The 13,776-nt window shown below is 49.6% G+C and overlaps 1 protein-coding gene and 2 long non-coding RNA genes across 9 annotated transcripts in view; 2 read left to right on the top strand and 1 right to left on the bottom strand.

Moving 5' to 3' along the window:
• Positions 1-13,776, top strand: part of LOC307221389 — a 188,619-nt gene that overhangs the window by 114,005 nt on the left and 60,838 nt on the right. The gene's annotated exons all lie outside the window — the stretch shown is intronic.
• Positions 1,036-3,410, bottom strand: LOC307221385. 7 transcript variants are annotated; one of them, XR_013841342.1, is made up of 5 exons: positions 3,272-3,410; positions 3,119-3,196; positions 2,939-3,055; positions 2,620-2,854; positions 1,036-1,163 (listed from the first exon to the last, which is right to left on the bottom strand). It is a non-coding gene; the product is annotated as an uncharacterized lncRNA (long non-coding RNA). The 7 variants fall into 7 exon arrangements; XR_013841343.1 differs by having other exon boundaries at positions 2,906-2,941; positions 3,095-3,196; positions 3,275-3,409; XR_013841344.1 differs by having other exon boundaries at positions 3,275-3,409.
• LOC307221237 (uncharacterized protein) lies at positions 3,265-13,600 on the top strand. The gene is made up of 5 exons (XM_079985635.1): positions 3,265-3,784; positions 6,451-6,598; positions 8,953-9,006; positions 12,005-12,088; positions 13,359-13,600. The coding sequence occupies exons 1-5, from the start codon at positions 3,388-3,390 to the stop codon at positions 13,360-13,362; spliced, it is 687 nt and encodes a 228-aa protein (XP_079841761.1). The 5' UTR covers positions 3,265-3,387; the 3' UTR covers positions 13,363-13,600.

The raw sequence follows: 13,776 nt of genomic DNA, 5'->3' as shown, positions 1-13,776 counted from the left end.
ATTGCAGGGGCATTTGTCTCGATGACCCTTGTGGTCCCTTCCAGCTCTATGATGCTATGATTTTAATTGCTTTGGAAAGTGAGGTATAGGCAGGTTCACATGCCAGCCAAGTCAAATTTCTCCCCCTAAACCTAGCTTCATGCTAAAGAAAAGAAAATCAGATAAAGTGCCTCTGATATCTCCAAGGAAGGGGCCAGTCTCCACACACCGCAGAAGCTACTGCGACACTAGGAGGATGTAAGAGTTGGTTGCCTGCCTGTACATGGGGCTACCTTTGAAGGTGACCTGGAAACTGCAATTAATCCAGAATGCTGTGGCTAGACTGGTGACTGGGAGTGGCCGCTGAGACCACATAACCTACATGAGACCTACATTGACTCCCAGTACGTTTCTGGGCACAATTCAAAGGGTTGGTGGTGACCTTTAAATCCCTAAACAGCCTCAGCCCAGTAGACCTGAAGGAGTGTCTCCACCCCCATCGTTCTGCCCGGACACTGAGGTTCAGCTCTGAGGGCCTTCTGGCGGTTCCCACCCTGCGAGAAGTCAGGTTACAGGGAACCAGGCAGAGGGCCTTCTTGGGGTGGCGCCCACCCTGTGGAATGCCCTCCCATTGGATGTCAAGGAAATAAACAACTACTTGACTTTTAGAAGACATCTGAAGGTAGCCCTGTTTAGGGGAGTTTTAAATGTTGGATGTTTTATCGTGTTTTTAATATTCTGTTGGGAGCCGCCCAGCCAGATGGGTGGGGTAATAATAATAATAATAATAATAATAATAATAATAATAATAACTATTAATATTTCATAGCAGGGCAGAAGGAAAGTCATGGGGTCTCCCTCAGCTCATGACTCATGTCTCTGCTTTATGACCTCTTTCTCTTGTTACCCGGGAGTTTACACTGGGGTTGAGCAGGCTCTTGGCACTGAAGCACCCTGGGCCTAGGGTGGGAGAAGAGAACCTAGGATGGATGTCTGGGCTCAGCTGGGGATCCCAGTCACCGGCATCAAAGAACACGGGGGGAACCCAGGCACCAACCTGGGCACAAAAAGAACCTCCCAGGATGCCCCAAACCCTCGCACCTGCAAGAGCAACTCGAACAGCATGCAGACGCCACCCAACAGCTTGCGGACCTTCTGGGTTTGCAAGGTCCTGCCTGGTTCTACTTCTAGCAGGTAAGACATTGGGGGGGGGGTTCTGGGGAACAGAGGTTCTGGCCTGGGGAGGGCCTGGGGAGAAGAATCAGAGTTCCAAACCTCTCAATATATTTCTTAAACTGTGGCACCTAGAAGACATGACTCCAGTTGGGGGTCTGACCAGGGCTATGGCTTCCCTTGGACCTTATGCTTCTGTCAAGGCTGCATAGAACAGCGTTAGCTTCTTCTTCTTCTTCCTTTTTGGAAATAATTTTTATTTGATTTTACAAGTATAAGAATATGACAATACAGTGGTACCTCGGGTTAAGTAGTTAAGTCATTTCGGAGGTCCGTACTTAACCTGAAACTATTCTTAACCTGAAGCACCACTTTAGCTAATGGGGCCTCCTGCTGCTGCCACTGCGCCGCCGGAGCATGATTTCTGTTCTCATCCTGAAGCAAAGTTCTTAACCCGAGGTACTATTTCTGGGTTAGCGGAGTCTGTAACCTGAAGTGTCTGTAACCTGAAGCATATGTAACCCAAGGTACCACTGTACAATCATACTCATCCATATTTAAAGATTCCTCCGAATCTCTGAACTTCCCATCCTCCCCTTCATGGGTCCTATTGTCAACCCTTTCAACTGCATATTATTTTTTCCTCATAAACCCTGGCTTTCCCCCACCTCAACCTCCTTGCTTCTTGCAGAGGGCGGTGAGGAGCGACCACCAATGACTCATGACAAAGCCAGAAATACATTTCTTACTATTTTTAACCTCTCTTGCAAGTCTGAGCTCATTCTGAGCTTTAGCCAGCCTGACCTTCACTCTGCAACTGTTTTCTACTCGTGTGTTGGTTCCTCCTTTGTGATTTCCCATTTCTTCCATTTTTTTAAAAAATGTGCCTTTCTTAAATCCCAGCTCACCTGTAAGCTCCTTATGCAGAAACATCTGTTTCTTTATATGCCTCCTACTTTTCTTTCCTGTTGAAAATGTCTGCTTTGGGGCCTTCAATATTTCACCTTTAAGAAGCTCCCATCCATCTTGGACTCCCTTCTCTCTTAATATTTCTGACCATGGGATCTCATCCACTAGCTCCTTGAGCTTTTTGAAATTGGCCTCCTTAAAATCCAGAGTTCATGTCCAACTACATTCATCTTCCTCCAAACTTTCCAAGTACTTCCACATTGTCAATTAGTTATTCCCTGTTGGTGAGGACCAGGTCCAATATAGAAGATCCCCTTGTTGCTTCTTCCACCTCCTGGGAAGTCTGTGTTCCAACAGATATTGGGGTAGTTGGCGTCTCCCATGACTACTATATCTTTCCTTTTTTAAAAAATATGTTTGGTAATCTGCTCTAGGAAGGCATCATCCAGGCCTTCAGTCTGGCTTGGTGATCTAGAAATAAAATCAAGAGGGTTGCTATCTTTGTTATTCCTGACTGCTATTGGCCTCTTGAACTGAATGACTGTCTCTCTTCCTCACTCCACAGCCTACATCTTGAGCTCTTGCTTCCTGTTTGCTCCTGTGATGACAGCAGCAACAACAACCGTGGCTGTCGCTCCTCCTGCCACCACAGCTGGGGCTCCTGCAACGACAGCTGGTGCTCCACCTACAACAGCTGCTGCTCCACCTGCAACAACTGGGGCTCCACCTGCAACAACTGGGGCTCCTCCTGCAGTGACCTCTAAGGCTACTCTTCCACCAGCTCCAGTGACACCTAAGGCTACTCTTCCACCAGCTCCAGTGACACCTAAGGCTACTCTTCCACCAGCTCCAGTGACACCTAAGGCTACTCTTCCACCACCTCCAGTGACACCTAAGGCTACTCTTCCACCAGCTCCACCTCCTCCACCACCACCACCTCCAGTGACACCTAAGGCTACTCTTCCACCACCACCTCCACCTCCTCCACCACCTCCTCCTCCAGTGACACCTAAGGCTACTGTTCCACCACCACCTCCACCTCCTCCTCCTCCTCCACCACCACCACCTCCACCTCCTCCAGTGACACCTAAGGCTACTGTTGCACCTCCTCCTCCTCCTCCTCCACCACCACCACCTCCACCTACACCTCCTCCTCCTCCACCACCACAACCTCCTGCAGTGACACCTAAGACTACTGTTCCTCCTCCACCACCACCTCCACCACCGCCTCCTCCTCCTCCTCTTCCTCCTGCATCAACAACAAAGGTTCCTACTGTTTCTCCTGGGTCACAAACTACAGGTGCCACAGTTACTGGTTGGGGAACCATGCAAACTATGCAAACTGAGGGTCCTGATTTTCCTGGGGAGCCTGAGGAACCCGAGAGTCCCGGTGGTGAAATTACTATCGATTTGGAACCAGCTACTCCAGAGATAGGAATGGACGTCACCCTAATCCCAAAAGGGATCGGCAGCTACGCCTCCTGCACTTGGTTTCGGGGGAGTAAGGCAAAGTCCAAGCAAATCTTGACCTACATACCACCACCCAATTCCTCACTGGAGTACCATTTTGCCTATACTGGCAGGGAATCTGTAAATGCAGAATGTGCCCTTCACATAACAAAGCTAACTCCTGAAGATGCCACCTTATATCTGCTGCAGGTGGAAGTACAAGGAGTTGGTGGTAAAGAGATGAAAGAGGGAGAAAAACCTGTGGTGTTCAAAGGTAAACATTTTACATCCTACAGAACCTTAGCCTAGGTCTGGGGGGGGGGCAGGGAATCAAACCACTAATTGTTTTATTTTGGTTCAAATTGGCACCAGTTTCGGTTTTGCCGGTGTTCTTCTGCTGAGCTGCAGCCGCTTTCTGGCACACCAACCTACCGTTGAGATGCGGGACGGGGTGTCCCCAGACACATTGTTGCTTGATTCAGCAAGGCAAGTGTCTGTTCCACCATCACCCCTCCAAATCAAGATGCACAGCAAATTGTTTTAGCACCTGAGGCAGAAAATCCCACAAACGCCTCTCCTTCTCCCAAGCATGGATGGTGTTAAACTAAATAACTGTGATAAGGAAATACGTTAGCAAATTCATTTTTTTTTAAAAAAAAAATATTTATTAAAGTTTCAAAAAAGTTACAAGAATAAAAAAAGAAAAAGAAGCAAAAAATACAAAATACAAAAAAGTAAAAACAATTAAAAACAAATCAACCTTTCCATATCTTGACTTTCATTTACTTGTTTCCCTGACCTCCTCACACCTCCCTTTTTTGTATTCTAGTTCAATTAGTTATTTCAGCAAATCTTTTCCATTTTTGCTTTTATCTTAATAATTTATCTTAATATATTATAACTTTACATTCTCACCTGTTAATAATCCATCTTTAAATACTCCTTTATAACATTACTGCTAAAACCACATAACTTCATTCCAACATCTTTCTAACATTCCTTAATTTTACAATATTTCTGTAGATAGTCTTTAAATTTCTTCCAATCTTCTTCTACCGACTCTTCTCCCTGGTCTCGGATTCTGCCAGTCATTTCCGCCAGCTCCATGTACTCCATCACCTTCATCTGCCATTCTTCCTGGGTGGGAAATACGTTAGCAAATTAAATACCGACTTGATGCCCTTCTGTGACCCCTAGAATCTGCTGCCTGAGGTATCTGCTTCACGGCCAAATGGGAGGACTGGCCTTCATGCAGAGCCAAGCATCCACTAGAAAGCTTAGTAGGGCAGTGGCCATCGAGGCTTTGCCAATAAAGAGGAATTGCAGCCTGAAAAAGGAGGATACAAGAGAGACGTGTGTGTGTGTGTGTGTGTGTGTGTGTGTGTGTGTGTGTGTCATATTTTTCGCTCCATAAGATGCACCTGACCATAAGACGCACCTAGTTTTTAGAGGAGGAAAACAAGAAAAATATATATATTCTGAACGAAACAAAACAGTGGATGCATGATTTTTGTGGTTCATGCTGTGGCCACAGATGTGTGATCTGATGGTGAATTTGGGGTGACCCAATGCAAAAATCCATGTGGATCCATGCTTTGTAACCACGTTTTGGCGCCATTGTGGCCCCACGCAACAGTGGGTGTGTGATTTTTTTGGTGCAGGCTGTAGCCATGGAAATGCTATCTGATCTGATGGTGAATTTGGGGTGACCCAATGTAAAAATCCCGAGGACCCATGGGCTTTTACCTCCCCCCTCCCAAGCAGCCTCCGCTAGTGTCCCTTATCTCTCTTCCGATCCCACCGATCAGCTGTTTCCTTTCATCACTCCCTTCCCTCTTGTTTGCCTTAGTGTCTTTTCCTTAGCTGGAGCAGTTTTTTGCTCCCCCTTTTCTTCTAATTTCTCTCTTTATTGCTTTAGTTTTCCTGTTTCCCCCCTTTGCAAGTTTGCTGTCTTTACCTTCCCCGCTCCCAGGGAGCCTTCTTTATCTCTAGCATCCCTTATCTCTCTCCCCGATCGGCAAACGATCAGCGGCTTTGTTTCAACACCCCACTTTCAAAAAAAGAGAGCATGATCTGCTTTTTGCCCCTGGGCAATTTGGCTCCAGGGACCACACATTCGCTCCATAAGATGCACAGACATTTCCCCTTACTTTTTAGGAAGAAAGTAGTGCATCTTATGGAGTGAAAAATACGGTACTTCACTGGTACAGATAAATAGTAATACACTTGAGATGCCTTCATTACAGGGGGTTGGATTAGATGACCCTTCCAACTCTACAATTCTACGCTACCCCTCACCATAGTGACCTGCGTGAGAGCCAGTGTGGTGTAGTGGTTAAGAGCGGTAGACTTGTAATCTGGTGAACCGGGTTCGCTTCCCCGCTCCTCCACATGCAGCTGCTGGGTGACCTTGGGCCAATCACACTTCTCTGAAGTCTCTCAGCCCCACTCACCTCACAGAGTGTTTGTTGTGGGGGAGGAAGGGAAAGGAGAATGTTAGCGGCTTTGAGACTCCTTCGGGTAGTGATAAAGCGGGATATCAAATCCAAACTCTTCTCTTCTTCTTCTTCTTCTTCTTCTTCTCCTCAGTCTGCTGTCTAGGAGCTCACTGTGTTGATGAGTAATTTCCAAGCCCCTCTGATCTATCTCCTTAGACCACATCAGCAAGGCCACATCAGGAGTCCTGTCGCCTGGGCAGCCCAGAACCTCCATACACGCTGCCCAGGATTCACTTTGGCGCTGCTACTGCAGCGGTTTGGCTTCACCCATGGAGGCACACTCCATTGTCTCTCGAGACAGACGGATGCCAGCCAACAACTCTCCCATCCCTACCTTCCAATGGTGGCAAGGATAAGGAAGGCCACTACCTGGGACAAGCTGGAGCAAGGAGGCATTGGGAGCCATTTCCTAGTTCTCACATGTCTTTTGGGGTTTTTTTAGAGGATAAACCTCCAGGAGAGGACGGAGACGACGCGGAAAAAGCCAAAGGCCTTCCTCTGGGGCTCATCGCAGCGATTGCTATCGGAAGTCTTTTTGGGATCATCTTAGCTGGAGGCCTGATCACTTACCAAGTCAAAAGGAGCAAAGCGTAATTATATTTATCATTTGTTGTTTAGTTTATTTACTTCTTTACAAGGCATCTTGCTTTAATCTTTCATCAAAGTGAAAGATTGTAACAAAAAGACTTGAGTGCTACCTTGTATACACTGAAGGGGAGGTGGGTTCACACATTACATTCAAGGAGTGCACAGTCTGTGGACCTGGGGCACAAATAGTTGTATTCAGGTATTCGCACGTAGCATTCAATGAGCTTACAGTCTATGTAGTTGGTGTAGTTGGTAATAGGGAGAAATGTAAAGTATCACACTTGGGCAAAAAAAATGAGAGGCACAAATACAAGATAGGTGACACCTGGCTTGAGAGCAGTACATGTGAAAAGGACCTAGGAGTCTTGGTTGACCACAAACTTGACATGAGCCAACAGTGTGACGCGGCAGCTAAAAAAGCCCATGCAATTCTGGGCTGCATCAATAGGAGTATAGCATCTAGGTCAAGGGAAGTAATAGTGCCACTGTATTCTGCTCTGGTCAGACCTCACCTGGAGTACTGTGTCCAGTTCTGGGCACCACAGTTCAAGAAGGACACTGACAAACTGGAACGTGTCCAGAGGAGGGCAACCAAAATGGTCAAAGGCCTGAAAACGATGCCTTATGAGGAACGGCTAAGGGAGCTGGGCAGGTTTAGCCTGGAGAAGAGGAGGTTAAGGGGTGATATGATAGCCATGTTCAAATATATAAAAGGATGTCACATAGAGGAGGGAGAAAGGTTGTTTTCTGCTGCTCCAGAGAAGCGGACACGGAGCAATGGTTCCAAACTACAAGAAAGAAGATTCCACCTAAACATTAGGAAGAACTTCCTGACAGTAAGAGCTGTTGGACAGTGGAATTTGCTGCCAAGGAGTGTGGTGGAGTCTCCTTCTTTGGAGGTCTTTAAGCAGAGGCTTGACAACCATATGTCAGGAGTGCTCTGATGGTGTTTCCTGCTTGGCAGGGGGTTGGACTCGATGGCCCTTGTGGTCTCTTCCAACTCTATGACTCTATGATTCTATGACCCAGCAGCTGAGCTTAGGGAGGGGGGTGTTCCTGGGTATGTGAAATCTGTACCTGTGTTCAGCTACTACTTGTAAGAAAGGGACTTGGAAGCACAGCTCCATGCTGTGCACTGGGGGGGGGGGGGCAGGGCTAGCTGCCCAGGGGATGCGCCGGCGAGCATCCCAGTGGGGCGCCACCCACAGCAGTGTCACCCCCCTCAGGGATGACTCCCCCCCCCCGGGGTGGGCAGCACCCACCGCACCCCCCTTTCTCCACCAGTGCTTGGAAGCACCTCTGAACCGTCAGGTGTAGGATTGAACTATAAGATAGCAAGAGTGAGGGGCAGAGGAGAGCAACTAGCTGTAATTTTAAATTAGCTGTCATTTTATACTCCTTGGTCTAGGTTTGGATCTGTAAGGACAAAACAGGCCAACGGCTGGCAGAAAACAGGGACTATCTCTGTTGAATGGGAAAGCCACTTCTGCCCTCCAGAGGAGGTGGGGTTGCGGGCTGCACTCTCCCACCCTGTGTGTGGTGGCTGGAGCCCAGCCCCCACGTGATTGGGGAAATCCCCTGCCGTGTCCCCCCCTGGCCAGCCAATCGGCTGGCGCTGGGGGTGTGGCCTGACCTATTTAAAGGGGGCGCAGCTGGGGATCTCCCTCTTTTGCCGCCTCCAGCTGCTCCTGTTTCCCACTCTCCCGCCCTTTAAGGTTTTCGTTCCTTGACCTTGCTATGGACCTCGGTTGGTCGCCGTTGAGGGGTCTGGTAGGAATTTTTCCACTTGGCAAATTGGCACCAGCCACTTGGTTTTCGCCGACCTCGTAGCAAATTGTCACAACTTTCTCGGCATTGGCGGTTAGGCATTGGTATTGGTATTGTTTTGCAGATGGAAGAGGGGAGGAAGTGCCATCACCTGATCCACATATTGAAGGGTAGTCCGATAAAGGATTCTGGGGGGCGTGGCCCTGTCCAAAGCCTATGGAGGTGAGGGCCTAAGGAACGCCCCCGAGCGGTGACCCCGGGGGAGTTCCTAGTTGATGTGCATCAGCAGGACTCCCCCTACTGGTGGCTAACCCTTTCCAGACTTGCTGAAGCCGGATATAGTTGGTTAGGACCAATGCCGAAGCCAATACCGCTCACCACCTGTAACCAATAATGTTGTGGCCTTATTTTGCCCATTAACCTTAAAAATTGTGTTATGAGTCTTTTTTTCCACTGGGGGGGGCAGGAACTCGCCACGAAACAGTTGGGGAGGAAGTAAATAAGCTGCTATCTCTGGCGTGGTCGCAAGGGGCCAAAGCATGCTTCTCACTTCTGAACTCTTTGCTCTCTTTTTTCCCTGTTCCCTTAGTGTGCCACCAGTTGTAGAGGCGCCACCACCAGTACCCAGCCAGTCCCAACCACCGTAAGTGCCAGGGCGTCAGGTTGGGGTGTGAAGGAGCTTGAACCTCCCATTTTCGGCTGTGGGAAAACCACAGGCAGGACTTGAGCAGAAGAGCACTTCTCCACTCCTGTGCTTTCCAGCAACTGGTCTTCAGAAGCATTGTTGTCTCCTACTGTGGAGGCAGAACATAGCCAATGGTAGCCTTCCCCCCAGTTAATTTGTCCAATCATCTTTTGAAACCACCTAAGTCAATAGTCATGGGACGCAGGTGGCGCTGTGGGTTAAAGCCTCAGCACCTAGGACTTGCCGATCGAAAGGTCGGCGGTTCGAATCCCTGCGGCGGGGTGCACTCCCGCTGCTCGGTCCCAGCGCCTGCCAACCTAGCAGTTCGAAAGCACCTCCGGGTGCAAGTAGATAAATAGGGACCGCTTACCAGTGGGAGGTAAACGGCGTTTCCGTGTGCGGCTCTGGCTCTAGCCAGAGCAGCGATGTCACGCTGGCCACGTGACCCGGAAGTGTCTCCGGACAGCGCTGGCCCCTGGCTTCTTAAGTGAGATGGGCGCACAACCCCAGAGTCTGTCAAGACTGGCCCGTACGGGCAGGGGTACCTTTACCTTTACCTTTAAGTCAATAGTCATGGGACGCAGGTGGCGCTGTGGGAAGCTGTACGCCGACTCCCTCGGCCAGTAAAGCGAGATGAGCGCCACAACCCCAGAGTCGGCCACAACTGGACCTAATGGTCAGTGGTCCCTTTACCTTTAAGTCAATAGTCATCCCTGCCTACTGCAGGTGTGAGTTCCATGGTTCAACGATGCGCTGCCTGAAGACAGTGGCGTAGTGTGGGGGGTGCAGGAGGGCTGGCCGCACCGGGCGCAACATCTGGGGGGGCGCGCTCGCCGCCTCTGGAGTAGCCGAAGAGCCTCGGGTGCAGGCTGTAACAGAGCCCCATGTCTCGCGGAACCGATGAACTGTGCGCGCGTCCGGGCTGAAGGCATCCGGCAGGCAGCGGCTCTCAGCGCTCGCCGCGGTCCCTGCGCGTCAGGGCCGCAGAGGGTGCACCAGGCAGCCCCTTCTCACAGCCCCACCGCTGCTGCTGCTGCTGCTGCAGCAGCTGCTGGGCCATGTTGCATTTTCCTCGCCTCTCTGCCCTCCTCCTCCGGGCAAGCGGCGTCGTTTGGGCGGCAGCGCCAGTGGCAACTCGCCTCAGATCACCTGACACGGATCCGCCGCCGCCGCCGTGGCTACCTTACCGTAAATACCCCAGCCCAGGCAGCAGCAAGAAGAAGCTGGCAGCGGCGGCAGGTTAGGGGTTAGGGGCGCAAATTACTTGCCTTGCCCTGGGTTAGGGGGCGCAAATTACTTGCCTTGCCCCGGGTTGGGGGCGCAAATTACTTGCCTTGCCCCAGATGCTGACAACCCACACTACACCGCTGCCTGAAGAAGGAATTTATTTTATCTGTTCTGAATCTTCTAACATTCTAGAGGGGGTTTTTTAGGCAGGGGGAGGTTTATTTTATACACTTTCTCCCAGGTCGTGCATAATTTTTTATAAACTTCTATCATGGCACACTTCTTACATGCCTTCTGTTGGAGGACAGAGTTGTATCTGTCACGCAGCCTATCCTGAACCCCCATAACTAACCTGCTGGTATCATGTGTCATGAAGGACACTATTGATTGGCCAGTGTTTCACCTTCCCTTTCTAGTTGGTTTCTGTGCATGGAATGGTGTTGGGAGCATAACCTCTTCCTCCTCCTCAGGCAGCAAAATGCCTTGTGCTGGCCCTGGACCAAAGGGAATGAAGGGGATTTGCATAGAATGGGCACGTGCTGTGCTATACAGTGGTACCTTGGTTCTCAAACTTAATCCATTCCAGAAGTCCATTCCAAAACCAAAACATTCCAAAACCAAGGCGCACTTTCCCATAGAAAGTAATGCAAAAACTATTAATCCATTCCTGATTGTTGAAAACCTACCCCTAAAACGCTTCTCCCCTCCGCTCCATCAGCGCTGTCTTTTGAGATCTCTCCCTCTTTCTCATGTCAAAACAGCTGGGCTTCAGAGCTGCCATGAGGCTTCTCTGCACTCCCCTAATCAGTGCGATCTTTTGAGATCTCTCTCTCTCATGTCAAAGCAGCTGGGCTGCAGAGCACTGCAAGAACACTTCTCCCCCACCTCCTGAATCAGCGCGATCTCTCGCACTGGTCTGCACATAGGTAGGATGCTAATTAGCAGCACAACACTAAAAATGGAAGCGGAACTCTTTGATTAAAATGGTAGGACGCTAATAAGCAGTGCAACGCAAAACAAAGCACATTCGACTCCCCCCCCCCCCCAAGAAAAAAGAGAACCGGAATACTCACTTCTGGGTTTGCTACACTCGGGTTCCAAGTTTTTCATGAACTGGGCTGTTTGAGAACCAAGGTACCACTGTATGTATAGATGCACCATTAAAGAGAGCTACCATAATTTTAATTGCAATGCAGTACATGTCTCCATACTAATTTCATGACCAGGCATACTGCCCAGGTCATAACTGTGGGCGAGCAAATGTAATATCCCCCGTCTCCCTTACTGTGTCTTTAAACCAAGCCACATATATGCATGCCCACCATGCATTTAAAGCACTATGATGCCACTTCAAGCAGTCGTGGCTTCCCCCATAGAACCTGTAGACACCTCTTTTTCTAGGGAAAAAAAGCACTGACTCTATTCAGAGCAAATTCGATAACCAAGATCTATGGCTTGGCTATCATTAATCCCCATACAATTATCTCTGCCGGCTTAGCTGTCGACAGTAGATGTTCAGTCCGCCACGTTCCTTGCCCGGAAGTCCCGCCAGGGCTCTTATTCTGATGAACAAGTGGCCATGCTACTGCAGTACTCCATGAGTCGATGGATGCCGTGACAGAAGGTGCTGGGGAAAGAACCAGCAAGGATGAGAGGGCAAATGCTGGCCATGTGCCACTTGAGTGCCGGTTGCCAGGGAACAACAGCAAGGGTCTCTTTGTTTCCTTAGGAATAAAGAAGAACATAAGGCTCGGGAGAAAAAGGGGGGCGAGAAGAAAAAAGGGCCAAAGAAAGGAGCACCCAAAGCCCAGAAGTAAGTACCTGCCAGCCCTACATGGGAGGACCACAGCAGTAGATCTGTGTGGCGCCCGCTCTTTTGCACCGCTCATCCACAAAAACATAGGAAGCTGCTGTAATGGTTCTAGGGGTTGCTCGTGCGTAAGTCGTCACCACACCTGGCTGAGTTACCTGGGTGAACCCGATTCTGTCCGGACAGCCACTCACCCGTGGCTGTCTCAGTCGCTGGCAGAATCCATCAGTGGGCGTTTCTTCAACTTCTTCCAGCAAAGAAGCTCTTTGACGCCTAGTCTCCGCCTACTCTCCCTGCGTGGAAGCCTTCTGCGCAGGGAGGGTGTGGGCGGCGGAGGACCCGTGCTCTCCCCGCTGGTCTCCGGCGAGGAGTCATGGAGCCACCTCGCCGATTCCCCCATCTGCCCCCCTTCTCCACTGGTGCTACGCTGATTTCCCTCCCCAATAGCTGGGCTGCTTCTCTCCCTCCTGGGATGCTCTCCGTAATCCCTCTGGAGCCCTCCCTCTCCCTCTGGCTCCGATGGCAGTTCCCTGACAGCTGCCTTATGCAGAGTCAAGACATTGACGTTTAGAAGACATCTGAAAGCAGCCCTGTTTAGGGAAATTTTTAATGACTGATGTTTTAACTTACTTTTAATCTTTTGTTGGAAGCCGCCCAGAGAGACTGGAGAAACCCAGCCAGATGGGCAGGGTATAAATAATAAGTTGTTGTTGTTGTTGTTGTTGTTATTGTTGTTGTTATCCAGCTCAGTAGCGTGCAGCAGGACTTAAGGATTTCAGATCAGGTGGTTGCCTAAGAGGTTTTTTTCAGGACTCCGGTTCATCTAGCCAAAATCAACAAACCCCTATCCCCCAACTTTGTTGGAGAGGCTGTGGGAACTTTGGAACATACATATTTTGGACCAGGGTCTTTGATATTATCTCCAAAATGGTTAAACAGCCTCTCTTGCCAAACCCAGCCTCAGCCTTGACCTCACTAAACCCTACTATCCAGCATAATGATTTAATTATTGTCGTGGTGTTGCGTTGCACCAGAAGCGATTTAGTCATGCTGGCGACATGACCCAGAAAGCTGTCTGCAGACAAACGCCGGCTCCCTCGGCCTGAAAGTGGAGTTGAGTGCCACAAATGCCGGCTCCCTCGGCCTGAAAGTGGAGTTGAGTGCCACACCCCATAGTTGAATCCAATTGGACTTAACCGTCCAGAGGTCCTTTACTTTTGCCTTGCCTTATTTCTGCTCTCCATCCTCTGATTCTAGACTGATTCTCTTCCAGGTAAAAGCAAAAAGAGTAAGAGAGAGATCGTCCTGGTCAACAATTTCATCAGCCTTCCAGTCTGGAACAGCGTTGACCATTTCCCCCACTCTGCCAAGAAGAGAAGCTCCGCTTGAAATATCTACTTTAAATCTACTTGAAAAATCACGATGAAATGATTTAAGGCCCTTGTGATTGACCCACAGCCCCTGGGGCAGATAGAACATTATGTCCCCTGAGGCAATAAAAGCCTCCAATGTCCACTTCTGCTGTGCCCATATTCCTTTGCCAGGGTCTGATGGGATGACTCTCTCCATATTCCACTGTAACACATAATATTATAGCAATATACCTGAAGGAGCGTCTCCACCCCCATCGTTCAACTGAGATCCAATGCCGAGCGCCTTCTGGCGGGTTCTCTCATTGCGAGAAGTGAGGT

The sequence above is a fragment of the Podarcis cretensis genome (genome assembly GCF_951804945.1).
Source record: "Podarcis cretensis genome assembly, chromosome: 8".
NCBI lineage: Eukaryota > Metazoa > Chordata > Lepidosauria > Squamata > Lacertidae > Podarcis > Podarcis cretensis.
The sequence above is the reverse complement of the archived record's forward strand: the minus strand, read 5'-3'. Positions and strand labels throughout refer to the sequence as shown.